The 22550-nt window shown below is 39.2% G+C and overlaps 1 protein-coding gene and 1 long non-coding RNA gene across 8 annotated transcripts in view; one reads left to right on the plus strand and one right to left on the minus strand.

Moving 5' to 3' along the window:
- Positions 1-22550, plus strand: part of MAST4 (microtubule associated serine/threonine kinase family member 4) — a 419070-nt gene that overhangs the window by 272044 nt on the left and 124476 nt on the right. Inside the window, exon 1 of one of the 7 annotated variants that reach the window (XM_039543765.1) lies at positions 8254-8349. The exons of the other annotated variants lie outside the window; for them this stretch is intronic. Coding sequence (XP_039399699.1) covers positions 8327-8349 — 23 coding nt within the window. The 5' untranslated portion in view covers positions 8254-8326. Of the gene's footprint in view, positions 1-8253; positions 8350-22550 lie in introns of those variants that run through there. 7 annotated transcript variants of the gene reach the window in all.
- LOC120407758 lies at positions 5006-6285 on the minus strand. Its single transcript, XR_005600235.1, has 3 exons — positions 6164-6285; positions 5195-5331; positions 5006-5097 (listed from the first exon to the last, which is right to left on the minus strand). It is a non-coding gene; the product is annotated as an uncharacterized LOC120407758 (long non-coding RNA).

Raw genomic sequence — 22550 nt, forward strand, 5'->3', positions numbered from 1 at the left:
TTGACTCATATTCAGCTTTTCGTCCACCGTAACCCCTAGGTCCTTTTCTGCAGAACTGCTGCCCAGCCATTCAGTCCCTAGTCTGTAGCAGTGCATGGGATTCTTCCGTCCTAAGTGCAGGACTCTGCACTTATCCTTGTTGAACCTCATCATATTTCTTTTGGCCCAATCCTCTAATTTGTCTAGGTCCCTCTGTATCCTATCCCTACCCTCCAGCGTATCTACCACTCCTCCCAGTTTAGTGTCATCTGCAAACTTGCTAAGGGTGCAGTCCACACCATCCTCCAGATCGTTAATGAAGATATTGAACAAAACCGGCCCCAGCACCGACCCTTGGGGCACTCCGCTTGATACTGGCTGCCAACTAGACATGGAACCATTGATCACTACCTGTTGAGCCTGACCATCTAGCCAGTTTTCTATCCACCTTACCGTCCATTCATCCAGCCCATACTTCTTTAATTTGCTGGCAAGAATACTGTGGGAGACTGTATCAAAAGCTTTGCTAATGTCCAGAAATAGCACATCCACTGCTTTCCCCTCATCCATAGAGCCGGTTATCTAGGGGGAGGGATAGCTCAGTGGTTTGAGCATTGGCCTGCTAAACCCAGGGTTGTGAGTTCAGTCCTTGAGGAGGCCACTTAGGGATCTGGGGCAAAAATTGGTCCTGCTAGTGAAGGCAGGGGGCTGGACTCAATGACCTTTCAAGGTCCCTTCCAGTTCTAGGAGATTGGTATATCTCAACCCCTTTGATAGGACTTCCTTTAAAAATTTTACTTCATTGTTTAGAATTGTATTTTAGAAGATTGATTATACTTTTCCTTTGCTGATTTGTGTGAGAGATACCTTTTGGGGCCAAAAGAGTGGATTCTTAAGGAGAAGAAAATATCCTGAAATAAGCATTTAAAATCGAGAGTAAATTCCTTTCCAAATTTGTTTTTAAAATGGATGATAATTGAACTACTTGATTTGACAGAGGCTATCTAAATTCAAATAGTAGACTGTAAATACTAAACTTTTCATATAGATCCTGTTGCATTATTTCTCTTTACCTCTCTACGTAGTATCATGTCCAAGTGAAATTAATTAACTAATCACTCTAAAAGCTAATTCTTTAGTGGAACAAGAATCTTAAAAATGGTTCTGTGGGTGGCATAAGAAAAGTGGGCATAATTAAAGGGATGAGATTAACAACATCATGAACAGCCAAAAATACCCCGTAATTGCTATATGTAGTGGTTGGATCTGCCATTGCCCTAATTTTAGTTATTTTAGTCATATTACATAGTACTGTGTCAATTAAAAAATAGCTAAATAAGTACTGTTTACTGTGGGTGTATTCATAGTAATTAGGAGAGTTTTCCCTTTAGTCTTAATCTTTTTAGATATTCACGTTAAACCTTACACATACAGAGAGAGACCCTCTGTATGCTTATTACATTAATAGCTTCTGGTCAGGCATAGAGAGAAGATAATTATGCTACAACTAAGGGAGTGAGAAATAGGCCTGTGCATGCTATTTAAGCTTACACAAGCACACTGACAAGGAATATGTTTTCTTAAATGGTGATCTGTTAAACTAATGGTCCCATTGCTGTGTATACTTAAGAAGAGTGTGCTAACATAGCCTGCTAAATGTTTCCTTCCATTCACAGTAAAGTGTTAAGGGGGAATTTCTTTCTTATACAGAGAGGGGATCTTGTTTTCTTTATTCTGCGTGATTTATTTTGGTGAACACCCCAATCCCCCCCAAGCAATTAGTTTATTTTCAGATTCCCAAACAGTCTAAATGTTGGCAACACCCAGTTCATTCATGATGAACTATCATTTCTTTCCTTCCGCCAGTGTGCTAGTATTCATGTGGCCAAATCTGAGGTTTTTACTTGGTACTTACTCCCATTCTCTGAGTGAGAACTGAGTCAAGATCTCAGATTTGACCCATAGATCTTTCTGTGAATCAGCTGGGAGGGAAAAAGTAGGAGCAGGATAGGTGGAAGTTTGGTAACGCTCTTCTATTGCAACTTCTACTCCAGAAATCAAATTTTTATGAACAGTTATGGTGTGTAGATGAGTCTTTCATTTTATGGGCCCTCAGACTGGTTCATGGACTTGTCCAAGGTAAGTCTTTGGCAGCGATGGGAATGTAAACCTAGATCTCCAGACTCTCAGACATGCTTTTTAGTCACAACTTCCTTCTCTTCAAACAAGCTATATGAATCTTTTAAGTATTGTCCGTATAGTAGCACTTTGATTTACTTAATAAATAGTTTTTACATAGAAATAGTTTTGCTAGTTTTTAGACTTTAGAACAGTTCTATTTATTTGTCAATAGATTATCAGAATAACAGAAGATATTGCACACCGATTTAGATTAAACAGCTTTGACAGAATATATTAAACAAAAAGGTGTCATGCTGCTTTTATGAGGTGAAACTATTTAATAGGTTGAATACAACTTCTCTCTCTCCTTTCTCCTTTCTTATTTGTATTCATTTCTTAAGAAAGCAATTCCTTACTATAGCACATAGGGGCCCAAGTCATGGTGCTAGGTGCTGTACAAACGCAGAATAAATGACAGTCCCTACCCAAAGAGCTTAAAATCGAGGTACAAGACAAGAGAGAACACATGAGGAGTGCCAGGAGTCAACATGATAGGCAGTGGTCTTGCCACACATCATCAGCCTTGGTCAAGATTTTTGTAGACATCATGGCAAAGGCAAGTTTTAAAGAGGGATTTGAAGGAGGATAATGAGGACGCTTTGCAGATGTTAATAGGGAGCTTTTCCCCAATGTGAGGGATGGCATGGGAGAAAGCATAAAGATGCTTGATTGAAAATTTTCAGAGTGGGTAATGGAGGCTGGTGTTGTGGGCTGATTGGAGGTGGGTGTTGATGTGTTGGTAGTGAATGAGAGCTGATCGGTAGGATGGGGGATAGGTTGCCAAGGGCCTTGAAAGTGAAGACTAGTAGCTTATGTTTAATACAATAGAGAAGGGGGACCCAGTGGAGGGATGCAAAGAGGGTGTCAAAAGGTAAAAGTAATGGGCTAGGCTTAGTCATGGCTTGGTATTTTTCCCTGTTCAGTAAAAGCAATGAATTTGGCTACCCAATCACAGTGCAAGTTCTTGGATGTTCTTTTAAGCAAGATCCTATGGATTTTTTTCCCAATAAAATCTTATATTAAGGGATTGGTTACGATATTTAAGACATTAAAATAAAATAAACCTTTTAACTACTAATGTATTAAAATGAGTCCAGGCTCTTGTGCTTTGTGTTTACTCCATAGTATGAGCCTTTTCCTAGTATGTTATAGAAGCAATTAGATTTCTTGAAGTGTACCCAGGGTAAATAAGAAATTTACTCAGGTACAGCACTTTGTGTTTTCTGAAGGAGACCGAATAATCTTCTCACACAGTATTAATGTGCCAACCTGTTGTTCTAGTAATACAGATTTATTCTTCTTGGTACACCGCTACCTCGATATAAAGCCACCCGATATAACATGAATTTGGCTATAACGCGGTAAAGCAGTGCTCGGGGCTGCACACTCCAGTGGATCAAAGCAAGTTCAATATAACACGGTTTCACCTATAACACGGTAAGATTTTTTGGCTCCCAAGGACAGCATATTATTGAGGTAGAGGTGTATTTAGTCTTGAGATTAGTTAGCATTAATATACATTAGTATTGTTGAGATCTGCTATAGTAGAATATTTCTTCAATTTGAATACAAGTAAGGAGGGGGGGAACACTTTCAGGGCAGTGTTAAATATCAGGGAAGGTCAATTTTGTGGTTCTGTTTACAATTTCAAACAGTGAGCCAGTACAAATTGAATGCTAGCAAGTTGAAACTCTTTGGGCACTGTTCCCTCTAACTATAAACATGTCTCAGACATACAGTAAAACCAGAGCAATTCCCAAATTGATCTGCCCAATAGAGATGCTTCAAAACTACACACTGCAAGTATCCCTGCTACTGACAGATAAGTGCAGAAATATTGGGCTGGTGCCAGTGTTAATAATGCATCATTTCCCCCCCCCCCCCCCCGTTTCTTTCAGTTAACAGTAGTCTTCTCTAAATAATTGTTTAGGAATTAAGGAAAATTGTCATGGTCTATTGTTCTCAAAAGATTATAATTTATTATTTTAAGTAGAATCTGTTGTTCCCAGGAAGTACTGGGATGCTCAGTTTATTAGAAAGTTGAAAGTGATGCAAATTCCTTATCCTGCCTATTCCTCTCTTTGTATATGTACTAATTATGTAAATGTTTTAACATATAATGGTCTGTTGTTGATCTCTCTCATTTGGCTAGTGCATTTGATTTCAAAGCCAGTTAACAGAAAATTCCTTAAAAGGTTACCCACTAATGGATTTTCTTTTCTTCATAATATGTTTAAGATGAGGTCAAATAAGGCAGTACCTGTTGGGAGGAAAATGGCTAATTATTACATGACCTAAATATGTGCTTATTTAATGGGGCTACTAAAAATTGTACCTAATCTTCCGAGGCTGCTAGCCTATAGAGAACTCACAGATACTAAAAAATATTGTTTCTTTATAAGCATTTGCTTTAGCAATTAAAAAAAACTGACTGTTTCTGTCTTAATGGTAGGCAGATTTCAAGGTAGGCCTAGTATAGATTCATGTGAATAAAATCAAGAAATTAATGAAAAAATAGGATGCCTAACGGCTGAAGCAAATAATAAAGTGCTGCATATTGAAATATTTATTTATTTTAATCCAAATTTATATAGCCTCTCCCCCATCCCTGTTTGATTATCTGAGTATACTCTGGAGCTTAAACAGCATTTATTTCCATGAGCTCAAGATAAGTTGGCTGTAAAACAAACAATTAATTTCTTGCTTTTGTTTGTGTGAATAAAAACCACATCTGCCTATCAGAATTTAAAAACAATATTTGTAATTGAATCTGTTTGGGCATTTTTACAGTTTGTTTTCAAGGGGTTGTGATAAATGTAAACTTGGGGGGGGGGGAGAAAGGAGGATGTGGCCCATATTCACTGTTCTTGAAATCCAGGCGTTGTCTTGAATGTCTACATAATAGTTGAGTAATCGAGAAGTGTATCCACTGAGAAGCTGAATATGAGATGAGAATCAGAATAAAATGATTCATACAACACAAGCTTCATTCAAAGACACATCCAGCCATGAATGGATATGAATAGTGAAGTACCTCAATCCCTTTGGAGAAGGTATTTTTTTCCTAGGATAGGTCTGATCTATACAGGATTTTTTCTGCTGCTTCTAGCCTTTACAAAATTCCCAAATTCCTCCTACTGCTAACTTTCCTTGGAACATCTTATCTGTCTCCTAGGATGCAAGGGGAGGAAGAGGAAAAAATGGAGTTTATACTCTGTCCCAAACTGCAGCAGTTCTCCTGTGCACCATTGGAAAAAGGACATTTGTTCCTTTACAATTTGGACATTTTACAAAATTTGAGCCCAGAATGTTTAGATTTCTCTCATATGTGCTTGTCTAACCTCAAATTGGGACCAGTCTTACATGGTGAAATACTATGTAAATTGATCATTCTTCTTGAAGAGGTAGGGGAAGAGTAGAGCTGCATTACAGATTTATTTTAACTGCAATAAGGTCTGTGTGCATCTTAATTTTGTTTGGCGACCATCTTAAAGGGACACAAAAAAAATCACTTTGATTTGTTTTTTTCCTGTGATGGTTACAAGTAATACTAATGATTTCTGCACCTATAATGTTAGGGAGGGGATGCATTTTTCTCTGTATTTGTCCCCATTTTGCTACTTAGTGCATTTAGTGTATAATCACATTCCCATCTAATAATCTGGGCCCCAACCCTGTCATTTACTTGGCACAAGTAAATGTGCAAAGTGCCAGTATAGTCAGTTGTCTCCACACAGGCACAAAGGGTTTGCCCATGTGGAACCTTAGTTTGTTTCCCCTGCTGTGTATATGGATCTTTCACAAAGCAAGCGAGGGAGATGGGGAATTTTTTTTAAAACATCCTGCGCTTTTCTTGGTGGAGGAGGGGGGCGGGATAAGATGCCACCCCTTGCCCCTGCTCTTGGGGCCCCAAGGGCCCCACTAGTGGCCCGGGAAGCGGGAGAGGGGTCTGCATTTGCTCCTTACTCTGAGTCCCAGCCCCTCAACCCCTGCAGGTTCTTACCCTCTTCCCCCTTGGGTGGGGTACCTTCAGTCCTTAAACGGGGGGAGGAGTCTCCCTCTCCTGCTGGGGCAGGGTCTCCCTTACTCCAGTTTTCTGATCTTCCAAGTCTCACAGCACACCTCCATGCTCCTGTCCTTTCTCCTCCTCCCCTGACTCCCTGAAGCAGAAGGTTTTATTAGGTTGCTAACAGGGCCTTAATTGACTACAGGTGCTCCAATTAACCTGTAGCAACTCTCCCTAGTCTACAGGGAACCACGCCTTAATTAGCCTAGGGTTCTATATACTTCCCCTCTACCACTCTCTCACTGCTCCCTGGCCCTCCTGTATCACAGTGTTTAAAAACAAAAGTATGTTGTTTTTTTTAACGAGCTCTAATTAAAACTATACAGATTATAATGAAGATTTGGGAGTGGGTATGGTTCTTCAAACTACTTTAAGTAATTTTTTTAAAAAATGGTTGGATTTCACCTTGATGTCCCATCTTGATGGTGTTTGCTCTTAATTTTTTGGTGGACAGTCATTATGATTTCTTGCCCTGAGAGAGATACAACTTCATAGGAATGGATAGAAAGTAATAATAAATTCTTACCGGTACAGGGGCCAGACCTTGGGCGGAGGGGGTGGGGCCTCGGGTGTCAGCCTCTCCCAGCCAGCCCATCCATGCTGCCTGGCCCCCGGGGCTCTGATGGCAATTTAAAAGGTAGCCTGGTAGCAGTGGCCAGGACCCCTGGGCTCTTTTAAATTGCTGGCCTTGGGGCAGCTGCTCTTTTGTCCCCCATCTCCCCCCACCATCGGCAGCTTGTGCGGGGGGCGGCAAAAGGTGCAGGGACATTAAAGTGCTGCCGCGACAGCGCTTTAACATGGGCTGCGTATGGGCCAGTACCGGCATGCTGTACCAGATCACCTTCACCCCTGGATAGAAAGAACTAGAAAAAACCCTGGATTTGTTTTATTTATACATTAGTATAAGCAGAGTATTGAATAAGTCTGTTACCTTATGTGTTTGGACATATTCTGTTTTTTAACAAATCAGTTTATAATTATTTTCAACAAAAATGTCCAAGATCACATGTACCTGTGATTGCTTGAGGTCAGAGCAAGATGAACACCTACAGACTTGCTTGGTTATTTGATCATTTACAATTGGGTCAGTTAATGTGTACAGTCGACTTCATTTGGAGGTGGGTGGAGCTAATCAGATCTTTCTCTTTCCCCCTGTGAAAACAAATATGCTTAGAAAATTAGGGTTTAGCTGCTTTCAGCTTTGCACAAAACAAATGTATACCACTGAGCCATTAAAAAACAAAAGCAGTGCCTTAGCAATGAGAATTCTTAAAGTCAAATTTTGCCGTCAGGCATGAGCAGCTCCTTCATTTCAGTAAAAGGTGTTGGTCTGGGCACAGAATTTTGCCTTAAATGATTGAGACTTACTGTGAGACCAGTTTTTAAAGACACACTGTAATATAAACTTTTTATAGGTTTTTCAGTTTTCTTCTGAGTGGTAAATGACTTAAGATTTCCCAATAGGTTTTTACACAAAAATAATATTGATTTTTCTTAGTTGTTTTTGATATGTTAGAATATACATTGTTAATAATAATAAAAAATCCCTAGTAAAACAGAAGTAATTTAATCATCGTACTTCTCTTAACCTCATTTTTATCTGAGAACAAAATGAAATCCTTTTATCACTATTATTGCTAATAATAAAACTGTTGATCAGGGATAATCATAATTCAGGGTTGAGGGTCTTACCACTAGTATTGCTGTGTTTACCTGAACTTGTTGCCAGGATAGTCTTCACAATGTAAACCAATGCAGGGATTATTTGTTTTACATGTAGCAAAACTGAAATGACACAGTGTGAACAACCTTCTTGCACCTTGACAGTGTAGTTAATTGAGAAATCTTAATAAATTAATATACTAACACTAACTGTTTCAGTGCTAAATAACAAAATGCAGTTAGTTTATCCACTCATCAGATGTGCTGTTTTAGTGGTGCTAGACATTCTTAGCATGTGTGTTTATTTCCAGGGAATTTCCATGAATAACTAACTGCTGCTTGAACACATGCATTTCCAGTTGCAGAAGAAAAGGTAGTCAAACAGGTTGGATAGCTCTGTCTGATTTTGGTTGCGATTTGGAAGACTCATGCCTAAATATGCAAACACACATGCACAAAAGGTAACTATCAGGATTCAAAGTGATACTGTGTCTCCTCTACCCTCCTTTCACTCCTTCTCACCTCTGAAATACTGGACATGTAGAAAGTGGAAGACAAGTTTTGAAAATAAGCATCATGCTCACTTTTTCTCTTTACTGTAGACAAGATGATTTTACTTCTACTCTAATGTGCCTGCCACTTTCTGATTGCTGAACTCTTTTATCTGGAGGCATCTGCTTCCCATCTCTGACTTTTGACTAAAAAGCCCAGATTCTTTTAAAGAATATACTTTGTCTTGTTTTTTCCCTTCCTGCCCTGTTGTCACAGATATCTTCTATGCTGTCTGACCAGACATAAAACTGTTATTAAATGAAGTTACAAATCGTAGGGATTGATTTGTGGAGGAAAATATTTCCCCTTTTTTTCCCCGCTCAGATGCATCCACCACAAGACCTAAAACATAAGTCATAAAACATTTGTTGCTAACTGTTCAAAATTTTTAGGAAATGTATGTAATATATCAAATTACAAATATGCAAATTACTATTTAAGTGTTTAGATTGGACATAAGCAATGCAACTTCATTTATGGGTCAATAGTTCATAATCATTGCATGTCTCCTTACATATATTCATTATTGCATGAAACAGGCCACAGAATAATTCAACATTGTACTAGCATAACTGGTTATTTATTAATTTGGACTTTTTAAATTAGTTTGGAATGCTAATCTTCTGCAGGTTTTAAGAAAAGCTTAAAAGATGTTGCCAACATGTGCCCTAGATTTCTGTTGACACCTGTTATTATTTAACAGTTCTGTTTTGTGGTGCGTGGTTAAGGAGGTATGGCTGTATATCCTGTTCAATATGAAATGAAATGAACATATTCATAGAATATTAGAATGGCTGTCAGTTTTTGAACTACATAGGGTCCTATTTTATTACAGTTTCTTACTATTTATTATTTATATTGCAGTAGTACCTCGGAACCCCAGTCCCAGACCAGAACCTCTTTGTGCTAGCTGTTGTACAGACACATACTATTTACCATGGTTACAACTCTATTACAATATTAAATTGCAGTTATATGGTGCCTCAAATTATTTTACCAGTGTTAATTAATCCTTTCCATAGCCTGTGAGTACTTAGAGATCAATAAGAAGTTCTCAGGCTGTGGCCTACAGAGAGCTTACTGATTGTCTACAAGATCTGACTCTTCTCCTTGTACACATCTTTTACTACCTTCATTGCAAAGAAGGGGTTTGGAGGAAAGAAAGGATCAGAGCAGATGGGCCAGGTAGATGACATGAAAAATGGAAGTACAGTGTGTGATCAGCTTCTTCAAAAAAGACAAAACACTTTATGCACCTTAAGCCATCTTTAGTGCACTTAAACTTTTGTAATGTTACTTCTCCATGTAAGCCACTGCCATAGTTGTGAAAAGGATGTTAAATGTTCGTAAATGGAAGGGGAGGCATGTCGCATGGTGTTCTCTTAAATTTCCCACAGCGTGGAGCACATCTTAAGAACATTTATAATAATATAAAATAAGGACTATCCTCATTTTACAGATAAAAGCTGATGTGAGAGGTTAAGGAATTTGTTTAAAGACACAGACGATGTCTGTGTCACAGCAGGGAGTTTGGCCTAGACACTAGGATTTACACCTCTGTTTATGAAAGGTGCCATAGGTATTTTAATAAGTGGTCAAGACTTTTTTTTTTTTTACATTAAGATCTTCATCAGCTCAGTATCAGAGCACCTCACATTGATCAATAATTACTGATTTCTACATTTATTAATCCATTTATCTTCACAACTCCCATGTGAAGTAGGAAAGTACCATGCCCATTTTTAGAGATGGCAAAGTGAGGCACAAGGTAGATTAGATGATTTGCCAGGGGTTACGCAGGAAGTCTGTGGTTGAGTGGGGAATTGAACCCGTCTCAAGCCTCAGGTCAGTGCTCCATCCACTATACTTTGGTTAATGCCCCCAGTATTAAATACTTTCCAAACATAGGTAAAGACACAACTGCAAACTCCAATTCAAAATCTGTGAAGCCTCTAACTTATCCTTATCACTTCTGAAAACTCCCTTCTGCCATGATGCATGTGGAAAACTTCAGTCTGATCATTGACTAAGTGTGTGGTGGATTGTGCATACATGGGTTTTTTTATTGCAATATCTTCCCCACCCAACATGTCTTATCCACCTATCATGCCTTGGGTTTTAGATTGTAAGCTCTGGGTTGCAGGGGTGTCATTTACAATAATTTTGTACAGTGGCTAGCATCAGGAGGCCCTGACCAGGTTGGCCTATAGGTTCAATATAAATACTAAATGAGAATAGTACTGTACCTTAGTTTTGTGCCCGTAACATGTTGAGCCAGTGGTAGTGGTTCCATTGCTGAGAGAGAAGAAAGAGTGCTACTTACTGATTTGCCAACAGCCCTTCCTACAGCAGAGAGAGAGATTCCTTGGGGGTCTCAAAACAAAATTGTGCTGATACAATTTTGCAAAGTTTCTGCAATCTGAATATTTCCCTGTATTAAGGCAGTATGGCTTCAGCCTGAAATTAACACCATCCAGTTTCTAACAATAACAGAGAAGTCTAACCATCACTTAAAATTTCAGGTAAAATATATAGCATGATCAGAGTGCTTGGTATAAATGCTGGTGCATTAACATTAAAGAGCTTCTAAAAACTATATCCTTGAATCTTCATATATTAGGCTTTTTTGCTATTTAGGGTGGGAGGAATACTTCATATCTTCAAAGAATTGCTTGTGAATTCATTAACTTCCCAGTTTACTCTCTATTTTCTATCCTTTTTTTTTTTTTGAAGGTTCATAGGAAAAGAAAATGAAAGTCTGTAATATTTCCTCCTCGTTCTGTTCTGTTTTTAATATCAAATGTACATCACTGATAATACGCATAGCGAGTTAGCAGCTACCAAAGCTTGGAACTGGTTGTATAAAATGTATAATGCATTTTTAGTTTATTGATCTGATTTGTGTGTGAAATAAGATTGAAGCCTCTTGCTATGACTTTGAGTAACAATAGCTGTACATAAGATGTGTTTGATCTTTTTTCTCTCCTATTCTTTCAAAATATATTTGTAAATTGAGTGAGTTATGAGCCAGTGCTTTCAGAACAGGAATGAGAATAAATTCTTGAGTTCTAAACCTGGCTCTGACAGACTCTATAGGCCTTCTTACAAAAAAGCTATGAGCTTTTTAGTTGCCTCACATAGTTAATAACTCACCTTTCAAGAGGAACGTAAAACTAACACCATGCCCAGAACCACCATGCTGGGGTGTTGGTTTACTATGGACTCAGAAGGAATCATCATAATTTCTTGCAGCACCTACAATTAACCTAACTCTGCTTAGTTTGAGATTTGATGAGATCACAGCTCAGGATAGCATGGCTGTAGGCATCGGGACTATTAGAGCTAGACTGGTAAAGGATATGAGGTGTAGTTTTATACTCTACAACAGTATCCATATCTCCTCTTCACCACTAAATGATGACACACTTCCACTTTCTTAGAATGACTAGATACAGTGGAAAGAATGAGGACTACTTGTGGCACCTTAGAGACTAACTAATTTACTTGGGCATAAGTTTTCATGGGCTACAGCCCACTTCATCGGATGCATGCAGTGGAAAGTAAAGGAGGAATATATATATACATAGAGAACATGAAAAAATGGGTGTTGCCGTGCCAACTCTAAAGAGACTAATCAATTAAGGTGGGCTATTAGCAGGAGAAAAAAAACTTTTGTAGTGATAATCATTTCAAACAGTTGACAAGAAGATGTGAGAAACAGTAGGGGAAACGTATGCATGCATCCGACGAAGTGGGTATTCACCCACGAAAGCTCATGCTCCAAAACGTCTGTTAGTCTATAAGGTGCCACAAGACTCTTTGCTGCTTTTACAGTAGGGGAAACATTAGCATGGGGAAATAGTTTTTACTTGTGTAATGACCCATCCACTCCCAGTCTTTATTCAAGCCTAATTTAGTGGTGTCCAGTTTGCAAATTAATTCCAGTTCTGCAGTTTCTCATTGGAGTCTGTTTTTGAAGTATTTTTGTTGAAGAATTGCGACTTTTAGGTCTGAAATTGAGTGACTAGGGAGGTTGAAGTGTTCGCCGACTGGTTTTTGAATGTTACAGTTCTTGACATGTGATTTGTGTCCATTTATTCTTTTGCGTAGAGATTGTCCGGTTTGGCCAATGTACATGGCAGAGGGCAGGTAGACATTAGTGAGCAGGAAGACCTGCATTTGTCCTTCTGAAGGAATGACTAAATGATTAACTCATATTTTAAAAAATTGGCTAATTTGGATTTAAAGAGGTTATAAAAACAATATTATTTTCTGAAGTGATTACAGTGACTTTGTTTTAAAGATCTGGAATGGAAAACACTAAAACTTTTCAATAACTATCTTCTGAGTACCAAACTGGTTGGATCACTCTCTCTTCACTATGACCTTTTAGGTACTGGAAAGATTCACCAGCGTACTGCAAAATTACCCTTTCATTATATATGACAGATTGTGGCTGCATTTCATACAAGATGCATGGTATTTTCCAAACTATCGTTTTTGCTTTCTACTGCTGCTTTTGCTCTAGTTGCTGAGCTTGTCTCACTACCCTTCAGCCAAATAAGAAGCAGAGGTCACTGAAATTTATGCGATGCTTCAGCAGTATTAACATAACTGCTGCTGATATAATTAAGAAAATATAAACATGCACTGTAATCTTTAAATCTTAAGTTATTGTGCTTAAACTGTGCTACTCATTTTGAATTGACTAGAAAGTTTAAGAATTAATAAAGGAAAATTAAGGAAAAATTAACCAAAATACACATCACATTAGTTGATCTCCATTTTTTCTGGAGTCATGTGAACAATGTACAGAAATAAAGCAATTTTCAGTACTAAACCTTGATCTATTCCTGCCAGTATTAAAATAGTTAACTTGTGTGAAATCAGCTAGAACATTTTGTAAATAAGGGACTGTTCTCAGATTACATTGTTGTTACTCCACCAAATTGCAAGAGGTAATTTGATCTGTTGAATGCCAAAATAATGTTGAATGTCTTTTTTTTTTTAAATATCAATCAACATCTTTTATTTTATCTACGTAATTTCCATGTATCAGGGTAGCTTATGCTAGTAATAGTGAAGCAAAATAATTGTAAATCAAAGTTCTTTAAACACATTTCCCTCCCTAGTTCTAGTCAGATCACTATATTTTTTTCAAACCAGATTGAAATACCTATCGTTCGCTTTTAAATGAGTCACTCCTCCGACATATAGATTAGTGTGAAAGTGTCTTTCTCTTCTGAACTCTACCCTAACATTACACACGTGTGTAATGAGCCTGTTTTGAAAGAAAGAAAGAGAGGGATGGATGGATGGAGGTTTGGCTATGGATTTGTATAGTGGAGATGATACGTGAGAATATGGTTATGATAAAATAAGTTTTTAATGTTTGCTTCATAATATTGATTGATTTTCATCTTCAGTGGGCAAGACTATTTTTATTAGTAATGGTAATTTCTATAGTCATCATAAATGATGAATTCCAGGAAATATGTCCACACTTTCCTTATCATAAAATTCAATGTTTTAGCAGAGAAAATGATTTTGCTATCATTCCTCTATCTCAGACCTATGTCCAAATGTGGACTGTGGGCTGAACGCAGTTGATCATAGCTTGTTACTCCAAAACTGCAGCCAAGACCTGATGGTTTTACTTATTTTAAAAGTTCCTTTGGAGTATAGGATGTTGACAGGGAGCAGTGTTCAAGTGTTTTGTCTAGGCTGTCACGTTCACGTTTGGGGTCATTCCTCGCTTCCACTTGGTCATATTGTCACCATCTTCCACCCCAACTCTCAGTTGATTGAAAGTACACCAGTATTTCCACTTGAGGTCAGTGCCTGGGGGAAGTTGTTCTGAAGGATCCAGATTCTCCAGGATCATTTGAATTTTTCACCCCTTTGTTACTCTGTGGCCTTCCACAGTGGTATTTTGGGGTAAGGAATTTTCAGAGGCAAATTTTTTCTGGACGTTGGCCTCTTGGGTGGTGGAATGCACCCGTTCTGTCTTTCCTTTCTACCGAAGGCATCCTGCCTCACTGATGGTGATGCAGTCTCCACAAGGTAGCATAGTAACAATGTGAGATTCAAAATTCTTGTGACAGTCCTACAGAATTGATTAAGTTCAGTATCAATATTGTGTGTATGGCTCAAGGGTGACCATATTGGGGCATAGTACTCATCAACTGAGTAACACAAGGCGAGACTGGTTGCTCAGAGTTTTGGGGTCAACTCCCCATTTTGCACTGGTCAATTTCTGGAACACACATTTCCTGACCTTTACTTTCTTTTTTCAGCTTCTTGATGTGCTCTAATGTAACCCAGAGGTACAGAAAATGTTCCTAGTGCTCAAGGGCTTTACCTTCTCACAATATCTGGAATTTTAATTGGCCCAATGTTTCAAATGAAAGGTGCCCACTTGTGTTGCTAGGATTGGTATTCAGGGACCATGTATGATGCTAGTCTCCAGGTATGCTCAGGGAGCCAGTTAAAAAGCAGTCAGTATCCTGAAATCTTTCCAATTGGGTGGTGATGCAAAGATCATCCCCCACTCTCACAAGCCTTGGGAGGCAGGCCAATCCTTGCTTACAGGCAGCCACCCAACCTGAAGCAAATACTCACCAGCAGCTACATACCACACCACAGAAACACTAACCCAGGAACCAATTCCTGTAACACACCCCGTTGCCTTCTCTGTCCCCGTATCTACTCTAGCGACACCATCATAGGACCAGCCACACCATCAGAGGCTCATTCACTTGCACATCTACTAATGTAATATATGCCATCATGTGCCAGCAATGCCCCTCTGCCATGTACATTGGCCAAACCGGATAGTCTCTATGTATAAGGATAAATGAACACAAATCAGACATCAGGAATAGTAACATACAAAAGCCAGTAGGAGAACACTTCAGTCTCCCTGGACACTAAATAATAGATTTAAAAGTAGTCATACTTCAAAAACAGACTTCAAAGAGAAACGGCAGAGCTACAATTCATTTGCAAACTTAACACCATCAATTTGAGCTTGAATAGGGACTGGGAGTGGTGGCTCACTACAAAAGCAATTTTCCCTCTCTTGGTATTGACACCTCATCAATTATTGGGAGTGGGCTACATCCACCCTCACTAAATTGGCCTTCAACATTGGTTCTCCACTTGTAAGGTAACTCCCTTCTCTTCATGTGCCAATATATATTTATGCCTGTATCTGTAATTTTCACTCCATGCATCTGAAGAAGTAGGTTTTTTACCCATGAAAGCTTATGCCCAAATAAATCTGTTAGTCTCTAAGGTGCCACCGGACTCCTCATAGTCTTTATATAGTTTGAGTACTACAACCACTTTGCCCTGTCTCCACAGCTTGGTTATCTGCATGTCTCCATGCAAGAGTTGAACAGGTCACGTAGCTATATCCCAAAAATGTAATAATGCTGTACATTTTAAATGATTTATAGTATCAGTTATTTTGTTTGGAAAGCTGAACATCAATATTTGACTAATTAAATTACCAAACTGATGACATTTAACTGATATGTCTAACACACCCATAAAAAAGAGGAAGTTTTCGATTAATGTTCAAACCGTATCCTTGATACAGTGTTCTAATTTACCATTCGGAGGGTTCAGAATAACATAGAATATTATCTTGTAGCTCTTGTACTTGAACATAGCTCCATTACAACAAAGGGTTGGTATGCCCAAGTTGTACGAAGGCAAGATTTCAGAGTTCCAGAATAGATAGGTTACTCAAATGCACCAAAATTCTTAAGAAGACTTAGGATCAAATCTCATCTTTCCCCATCAAAGATATTTAGGATGACTGGTAATGTGGGGTGAGTCCCTTCCCAGTTAGATCGCTGGTGTGAATCTGACCCCGGTCATCAGTGATCGAGTCATTGCTGTCTGGTAATGGGACCTAAGTGAAGTGAGTCGACAGTCTCATCCTAAGTGCACGTATCATAATTATGAATTGTTAATTTTTACTTGAACCTATGGTGGTTCTTCTAGGCCAGGGTTAAGACAATGGGGAAGGGTGTTTTTTTGCTGATCCTGCTGTACTGTTTGCAGGACAAATGGAGGGCTTCTGAGCTCTCAATCCAGAACCAATCTTGAGCATGAAACCTGCTTTAGAACATTTTAATTGTGGGAATTTAAAAAAACATTCTGCAATCTCCTTCCTAGGTAAATCTACCCTTAGCATTCCCTTTTAAGTCACAAATTGAACATGCATCTGATGAAGTGGGTATTCACCCATGAAAGCTTATGCTCCAATACGTCTGTTAGTCTATAAGGTGCCACAGGACTCTTTTTGTCACTTTTTACAGATACAGAGTAACACTCCTACCCCTCTGAAAATTCAACTCTTGTGTAGGTTTGTAAACAGTTAAACAGTATTCAGAACTAGTTAAAATTCCCTATCTCCTGTCAGCTCCCAACTTTCTATCACTCTGTTTTTGCTGATCCTGGACATAAGTTCCATGTCCTATTCTCTGTTATCCTCTTTCTCATTTGTGTGTCTACTGGCCCTTACAGTGCCACTCTAACACAGCTTCTTTCCCCCAAATTGCCAATCCCCAAGCATTCAAAATTAATGGATCAGATCCCAAAGAACCATGAGCTTTAAAAAAAAAAAAATTTTTTTTTGAGTTCATTTTTTTTTTCCGGTTTTGAGCCTGTAGAGTTCATGTTTTCAAGCTTTTTCCTGCAATCATGAGGGCTTAAATTTTTTTTGTAAATGAAAGCTGAGATTCTCATGCAATCATATCACTCTAAGAGCTAGGGCTTTTAAGAAGAGAACCAAATATTCTGAGATTCATGATTAAATTGCAAGAATTGGAAACATGGTCACTGTGATCCCATCTCTTTAATTTGCTTCCAGCCCTGCTACCCTTGAATGGCCTTTGTTTAAACAGCCAAGATTGAAAGCAGACGCCTGCAATGGGGCGTAATTTATTTCTCGGGGCCAATGTTTCCTGTAGCAACTGAAGTTCTTTTTGTTGTTGCCAGCATACTGCTAGCTGTGCATCTGTTGTATTGGTGATCATACTGTGGGTAATAGGCCTTCTACTATGGGAAATCATGGATATACTTTATGTGGACAACAGGTCAATCAGTGTTTACAAACCACTAATTGCTAGTTGTATGCCTCCAACTATCACAGCACACTTCTTCTTTGACCTCTGCATCTGCTTTCCCTTTCTTTGTGGGCCTTTTACATATTTTTATTTACTTTTAAAGACAACGTCTAATGGATGGATTGGACCTTTCAGATATTTTTCATTCCCTGTCTTCATAGAGATTGTTTCCTTCAGATATTTTTTTCTTAAGGCATTTGCATTTCTTGGGAGTTTTCCCCCTCCTTACATACCTGGTGAGTCACGGATTATTGTTCAGTCATGACCTACTTCTTCTCTTCACAGGCAATTAAGGTATTACTTTAATAGTAAAGTACATACAGCTATCCTGGTTCCGATGTGCCTATAGACAGAGAACATGTATATGCCAAATTTCACCTCACAACTTTGTTGCACAGCAGGACGTGTTCAAGATGGCATTTGTCTAATTCTGAATGTTGTGGGTTATATTATCACAGTTGTATAATTTTTAGATTATACCTTTTTATATATTAAAGCATTTCATTGGTAAGGGGGTTAATGTTATGAGGTAACATCTTACCTTGCTGTTTTTGTGCTCTGGATGTTCCAGAAAATATAAAGCTGTTAACCCTTTAAGGGTTGTGAGTATGTTGAGAAGTAAAAGTTCTAGAAATTTCTGGTCTCTGTAAGAGCATTATCTAGGCTTCTTCCTGTGAGTAAAGACAGAGTATATGCAAAAAGGATTTAGTAGTCCATATTCATCCCTGCAGGCACAGTGGGGGGCAATTTGAATCCTCCTGTGCCTGTAGAGGCATGTGTTTCAGACAGGGAATTCACCTCTGGGGAGGAAGGCAGCTTTATATTTTGGCCAGGGTTCTATATGAGCTCTGCTGGTGGAGGCTGCCTGGGAGACGCACTTAGACTGTCTTTTGGCAGGTGTGGCCTTGTCTCTTTCCAAGGCGAGGCTTTCATTCTAAGCATGCCTCAAAGGGCTTTGGTAAAGGAGGGTTTTCAGGCACCCTGTGTCACTGCGCCAGATGGATTTGCAGGGGTTTGATTCACTTGAGTTGTGCCAGCAGAGTGAATCAAACCCTCTGTACATGTTCTTGTTGTGTATCTATGGAAAAAATGTTCTCTAGGTCCAGCCCTGCTGAGTTTGAGATCTGACAAGATAGTACTCTTGTCCATGGTGGTCATTATCACTCCGTGATAAATGCAATTTAGCACTTGGCTCTGCAATTTATTACATGGGTTTCACCACCATGAGTGTCTGTGTAGATGGTTAAACACCAGGGATGCCAGTAAACTATGCAGATGCACCTCTACTGACAAGCACTGTGCATGCATAGATAGATAGATAGATTCTCCCGTGCATACTAGTCATCTATCTATCTGAGTTCTGGAACTTCACTTTCTCTTGGCTGTTTTCGGTGCTGTGACAAAAGGAAGGGATTTGAGAACTCCCCATTTCCCGGAATGCTCCCAGTGCTGCTGGTAGGGTTGCCTCCTCTGGGGTACAAAAAATCATGACATCCGGGATGATCTTGAATCCATAAAACTGGACAGCTGGCAGTGTGTACTGAGCACCCTTATGGATTTTCTGGGACACACCTATCAAGGGGTGATCCTGGGAACACCTGGACAGATGGCAACCCTACAGCCTGCTGGCGAGGATTGAGGAATGGTGGTTCTGCCAGCTGGGGAGAGGGAATGGAGTCAAAGGCAAAGAAAGGATGAGAGAGGGAAAGAGAGTGAATGAAAGTGTAGATGGAACGTGGGAAGGGATAGTGTAAGAGGGGGAAGGAAGGGATGTGAGAGATACTAGACTGCACTAGTGGATTTTAAATTTGAGGCTTAGCCAGGGCCGGCTCCAGGTTTTCTGCTAGCCCAAGCGGTGAAGAAGAAGAAGAATTAAAAAAAAGCCAATCAGCGGCACTTCAACGGCAGCTCAGTTGCGCCGCTCCATTCTTCGGCGGAATTTCTGCGGCTAGTCCTTCACTCCCTCTCGTCCTTCTCGGTGGCACTTCAGCAGCAGCTCAAAGAGGAAGAGAGGAACTGGGGGACCTGCCACCGAATTCCCGCTGAAGACCCGGACGGGCCGCCCCAATAGTGGACAGAGTGTCTCCCCTTTGTATTGGCTGCCCCAAGCACCTGCTTCCTTAGCTGGTGCCTGGAGCCGGCCCTGGGTTTAGCAGTCGTTTGTTGTAAACATGGGTGGAGGGGGAAGATTACAAGGAGCGTTGATATACACCGTATGTGTGCTGATGATATCCATGTAATAAATTGCTTTAAGCAAGCACCTTTGGCTACTTCACTTGTGTGCTGCCCATTAATTTATCTCCATTTGGACTATTTCAGACATTCCATGCCTCTGAACAGCTTCAAACATCCCCTATTTGGAAAGAAAAAGCCTGCCAGAGGAGTATTTTTCTCTTCCATCTCTTCTTCCCCAAAAACCCCAAACAAAAAAATGAAACAAACAAAAAAACACCCCCTTAATTCGGTTCAAACATTACACTGGTAAGAACCACAGGATGGTCAATTTTTTACTTTGGTACCACTGACAGATTTAAAATCTAATACTCTGATTGTCTCATAACCCTGTCTGAAAGGCTACATTTGGGAGTTTTATACCATTGGACAGGGGAGAATTTCAGCCTCCCAGTCGATTACACAGTACCTTCTTCAAGTCCCAGAAGATACTGAGAATATCAGACATTAACATCATGACATTTATCTATTCAAAAGCTATTTTAGGTATATTTGGAGGTTTCTGAAATTGTATTAATTATAATTTTCTTCTGCCTCAGAAAGCTCTACTGTTGGATTACTTTCCATGTGGAGAGAAAAGAAAAACAGCGCCATAAAATTTGAATTCAAAAGTTTCCAAAATAGTTTTTCTATTTTTTAAAAAAGGCAAGTGACAAATGCAGAGCATGTAGTGGTATGGTATAAATAATGTATTGATACTTGTTTGGAAAGAACTACATAACTTATTAGCAAGTAGTGCAGCCATCCTAAACTCACTCCAGTAACACCCTTTTTTACTACACCATAGCATCATTAATACACATATATGTTTAGTGCCAGGCCTGCTGTGCTGTACTTAAAACCCTCTGTTTTTTCTTGTTGTGTGGTACTTGGTGATTAAGCATAACTGAAAAAAAGACTCCTCTGTGAAGCCTAAAGCCTTGTGTTGTAATCTCACTGCTGACTGTGCCTGTAGATGTTTGAATTGCTTCACTGGAGATTATTCAGACCTTTCCAATTTCCTCACAATGACTTTGCAGCAAAGCTGTGTATTCTGCATGTATAATAGATTGCCTTCCTGAAGTAGATGTACTTCAGTATGGAAATGGTTTTTCTACCTGTTCAGTTGTGTTTGTGTGTGGTGTTTGGTTTTTTTACTGAAATAGTTATACGGATATATCCCCTACTGTGTATGCAGTATAAAGGTGCTTTATACTGGTCTACCTTATTCCCTTTCCCATACGGGAGTAGCTATTGGAGCTGCATGAAATTTCTTTGGTAAATAGTTTATTTGCTGAAAAATGTGGCTCTGGTTGATCCAGAACTATTCAGGAATTTGTGTAAAGTTGGCTGAATAGTTTTGACTAAATCAAAAATAAAATGCTTTGGTAATGTTGAAACAAAACATTTAGTTTAGACCAGACTCAATTTTTGTTGTGTTTTCACACACTTTGACAAAAGCAAAGGAGGGCTGATTCACAAAACACTGGGTGTAAGAAGGTGGTTTGGAGAGGATTGCCTTCCTCATAACTTTTAGCCCAGGCCTGGGATGTGGGAGACGGAGGTTCAATTTCCCACTCTGCCTGATATGGAGAAAAGATTTAATCCTGGCTCTCTCCCACCCTAGGTGAGTACCCTACTGCCTAGGCTATAGAATCATTTTCATGCTCATTCCCTGGCCTAATGACTGTTAATTGTCTTTTTAAAAAGTCATTAGGTCAGGCAAAAAGAGTGAGAATGAGTCTACAGCTTGGTCATTAGGGCACTCACCCAGGATTTCAGAGACCCAAGTGCAAATCCCTGTTTCAGTGACTGTTTAATTATTTTTTACAAAGTTGAACAGTTTCGATAGGAGAGAGAGAGAGAGAACACCCCAAACCAGAGTATTCCATTGTCCAGTGGCTAGAGTATTCCCTTGTAGTGTGGGAGACCCAGTTGGAAATGAGAAACTTTGTGTTGGGTTGAAACGAAAAGGAAAAACAAACAAACTTTTTGATTCACCAAATTTTGGAAAATTTTGGTTAGACCTGAAACAAAACTTTTTTTTTTTTATTCTTTGGAATTGCCAGCAAACTGAAATATCCCTTATTTGCCCAGTACTAGTAGCTGTGCCAGTAAAAAAGCACCTTTATACTGGTATAACTCCATCCATACTAAGGAATTGTGTTGCTTCTATACCAGTCTAGTTAAAGCCGTTCAACTATTTTTATGTAGACAAGCACATGTTCAATGAAGTTATGCATTTGTTCCTTTTATGGCGATCAGTAAAGTAATTTGGCTTACTGTAGTCTTGTAAGTACGGTGAATTAAGTGGTTAAGCCCAATTTAGAGCGCAACTGGGTTAACTCAAGTTCAGATTGGAAATAGGGTGTAAATTTTTAACAGTGAGAGTAATTAACTATTGGAACGATTTTATCAAGGGTCATGATGGATTCTCCATCAGTGACAATTTTCAAATCAAGACTGGATTTTTTTTTTAAAAGATATGCTCCAGATTTTATTTTGGGGACGTTCTGCGGCTTCGGCTATACAGGAGGTCGGTCTAGATCAGGGGTCTGCAACCCGCGGCTCCAGAGCCGCATGCGGCTCTTCAGCCTCCTTGTTGTGGCTCCCTTCGGCCTTGACAAAAGAAAAAAAAAAAGAAAAAAAAAGAATAACGGTTATTTATTAATTTAATTTTTATTTATATATTATTTTATTTTTGTTTATTTTGTTGCACAGTTATCTTGGAGTTCGAGGTGATACTTTAACATCGAATT

Source organism: Mauremys reevesii, linkage group 6 (assembly GCF_016161935.1).
Source record: "Mauremys reevesii isolate NIE-2019 linkage group 6, ASM1616193v1, whole genome shotgun sequence".
In the NCBI taxonomy this organism is placed as follows: Eukaryota; Metazoa; Chordata; order Testudines; family Geoemydidae; genus Mauremys; species Mauremys reevesii.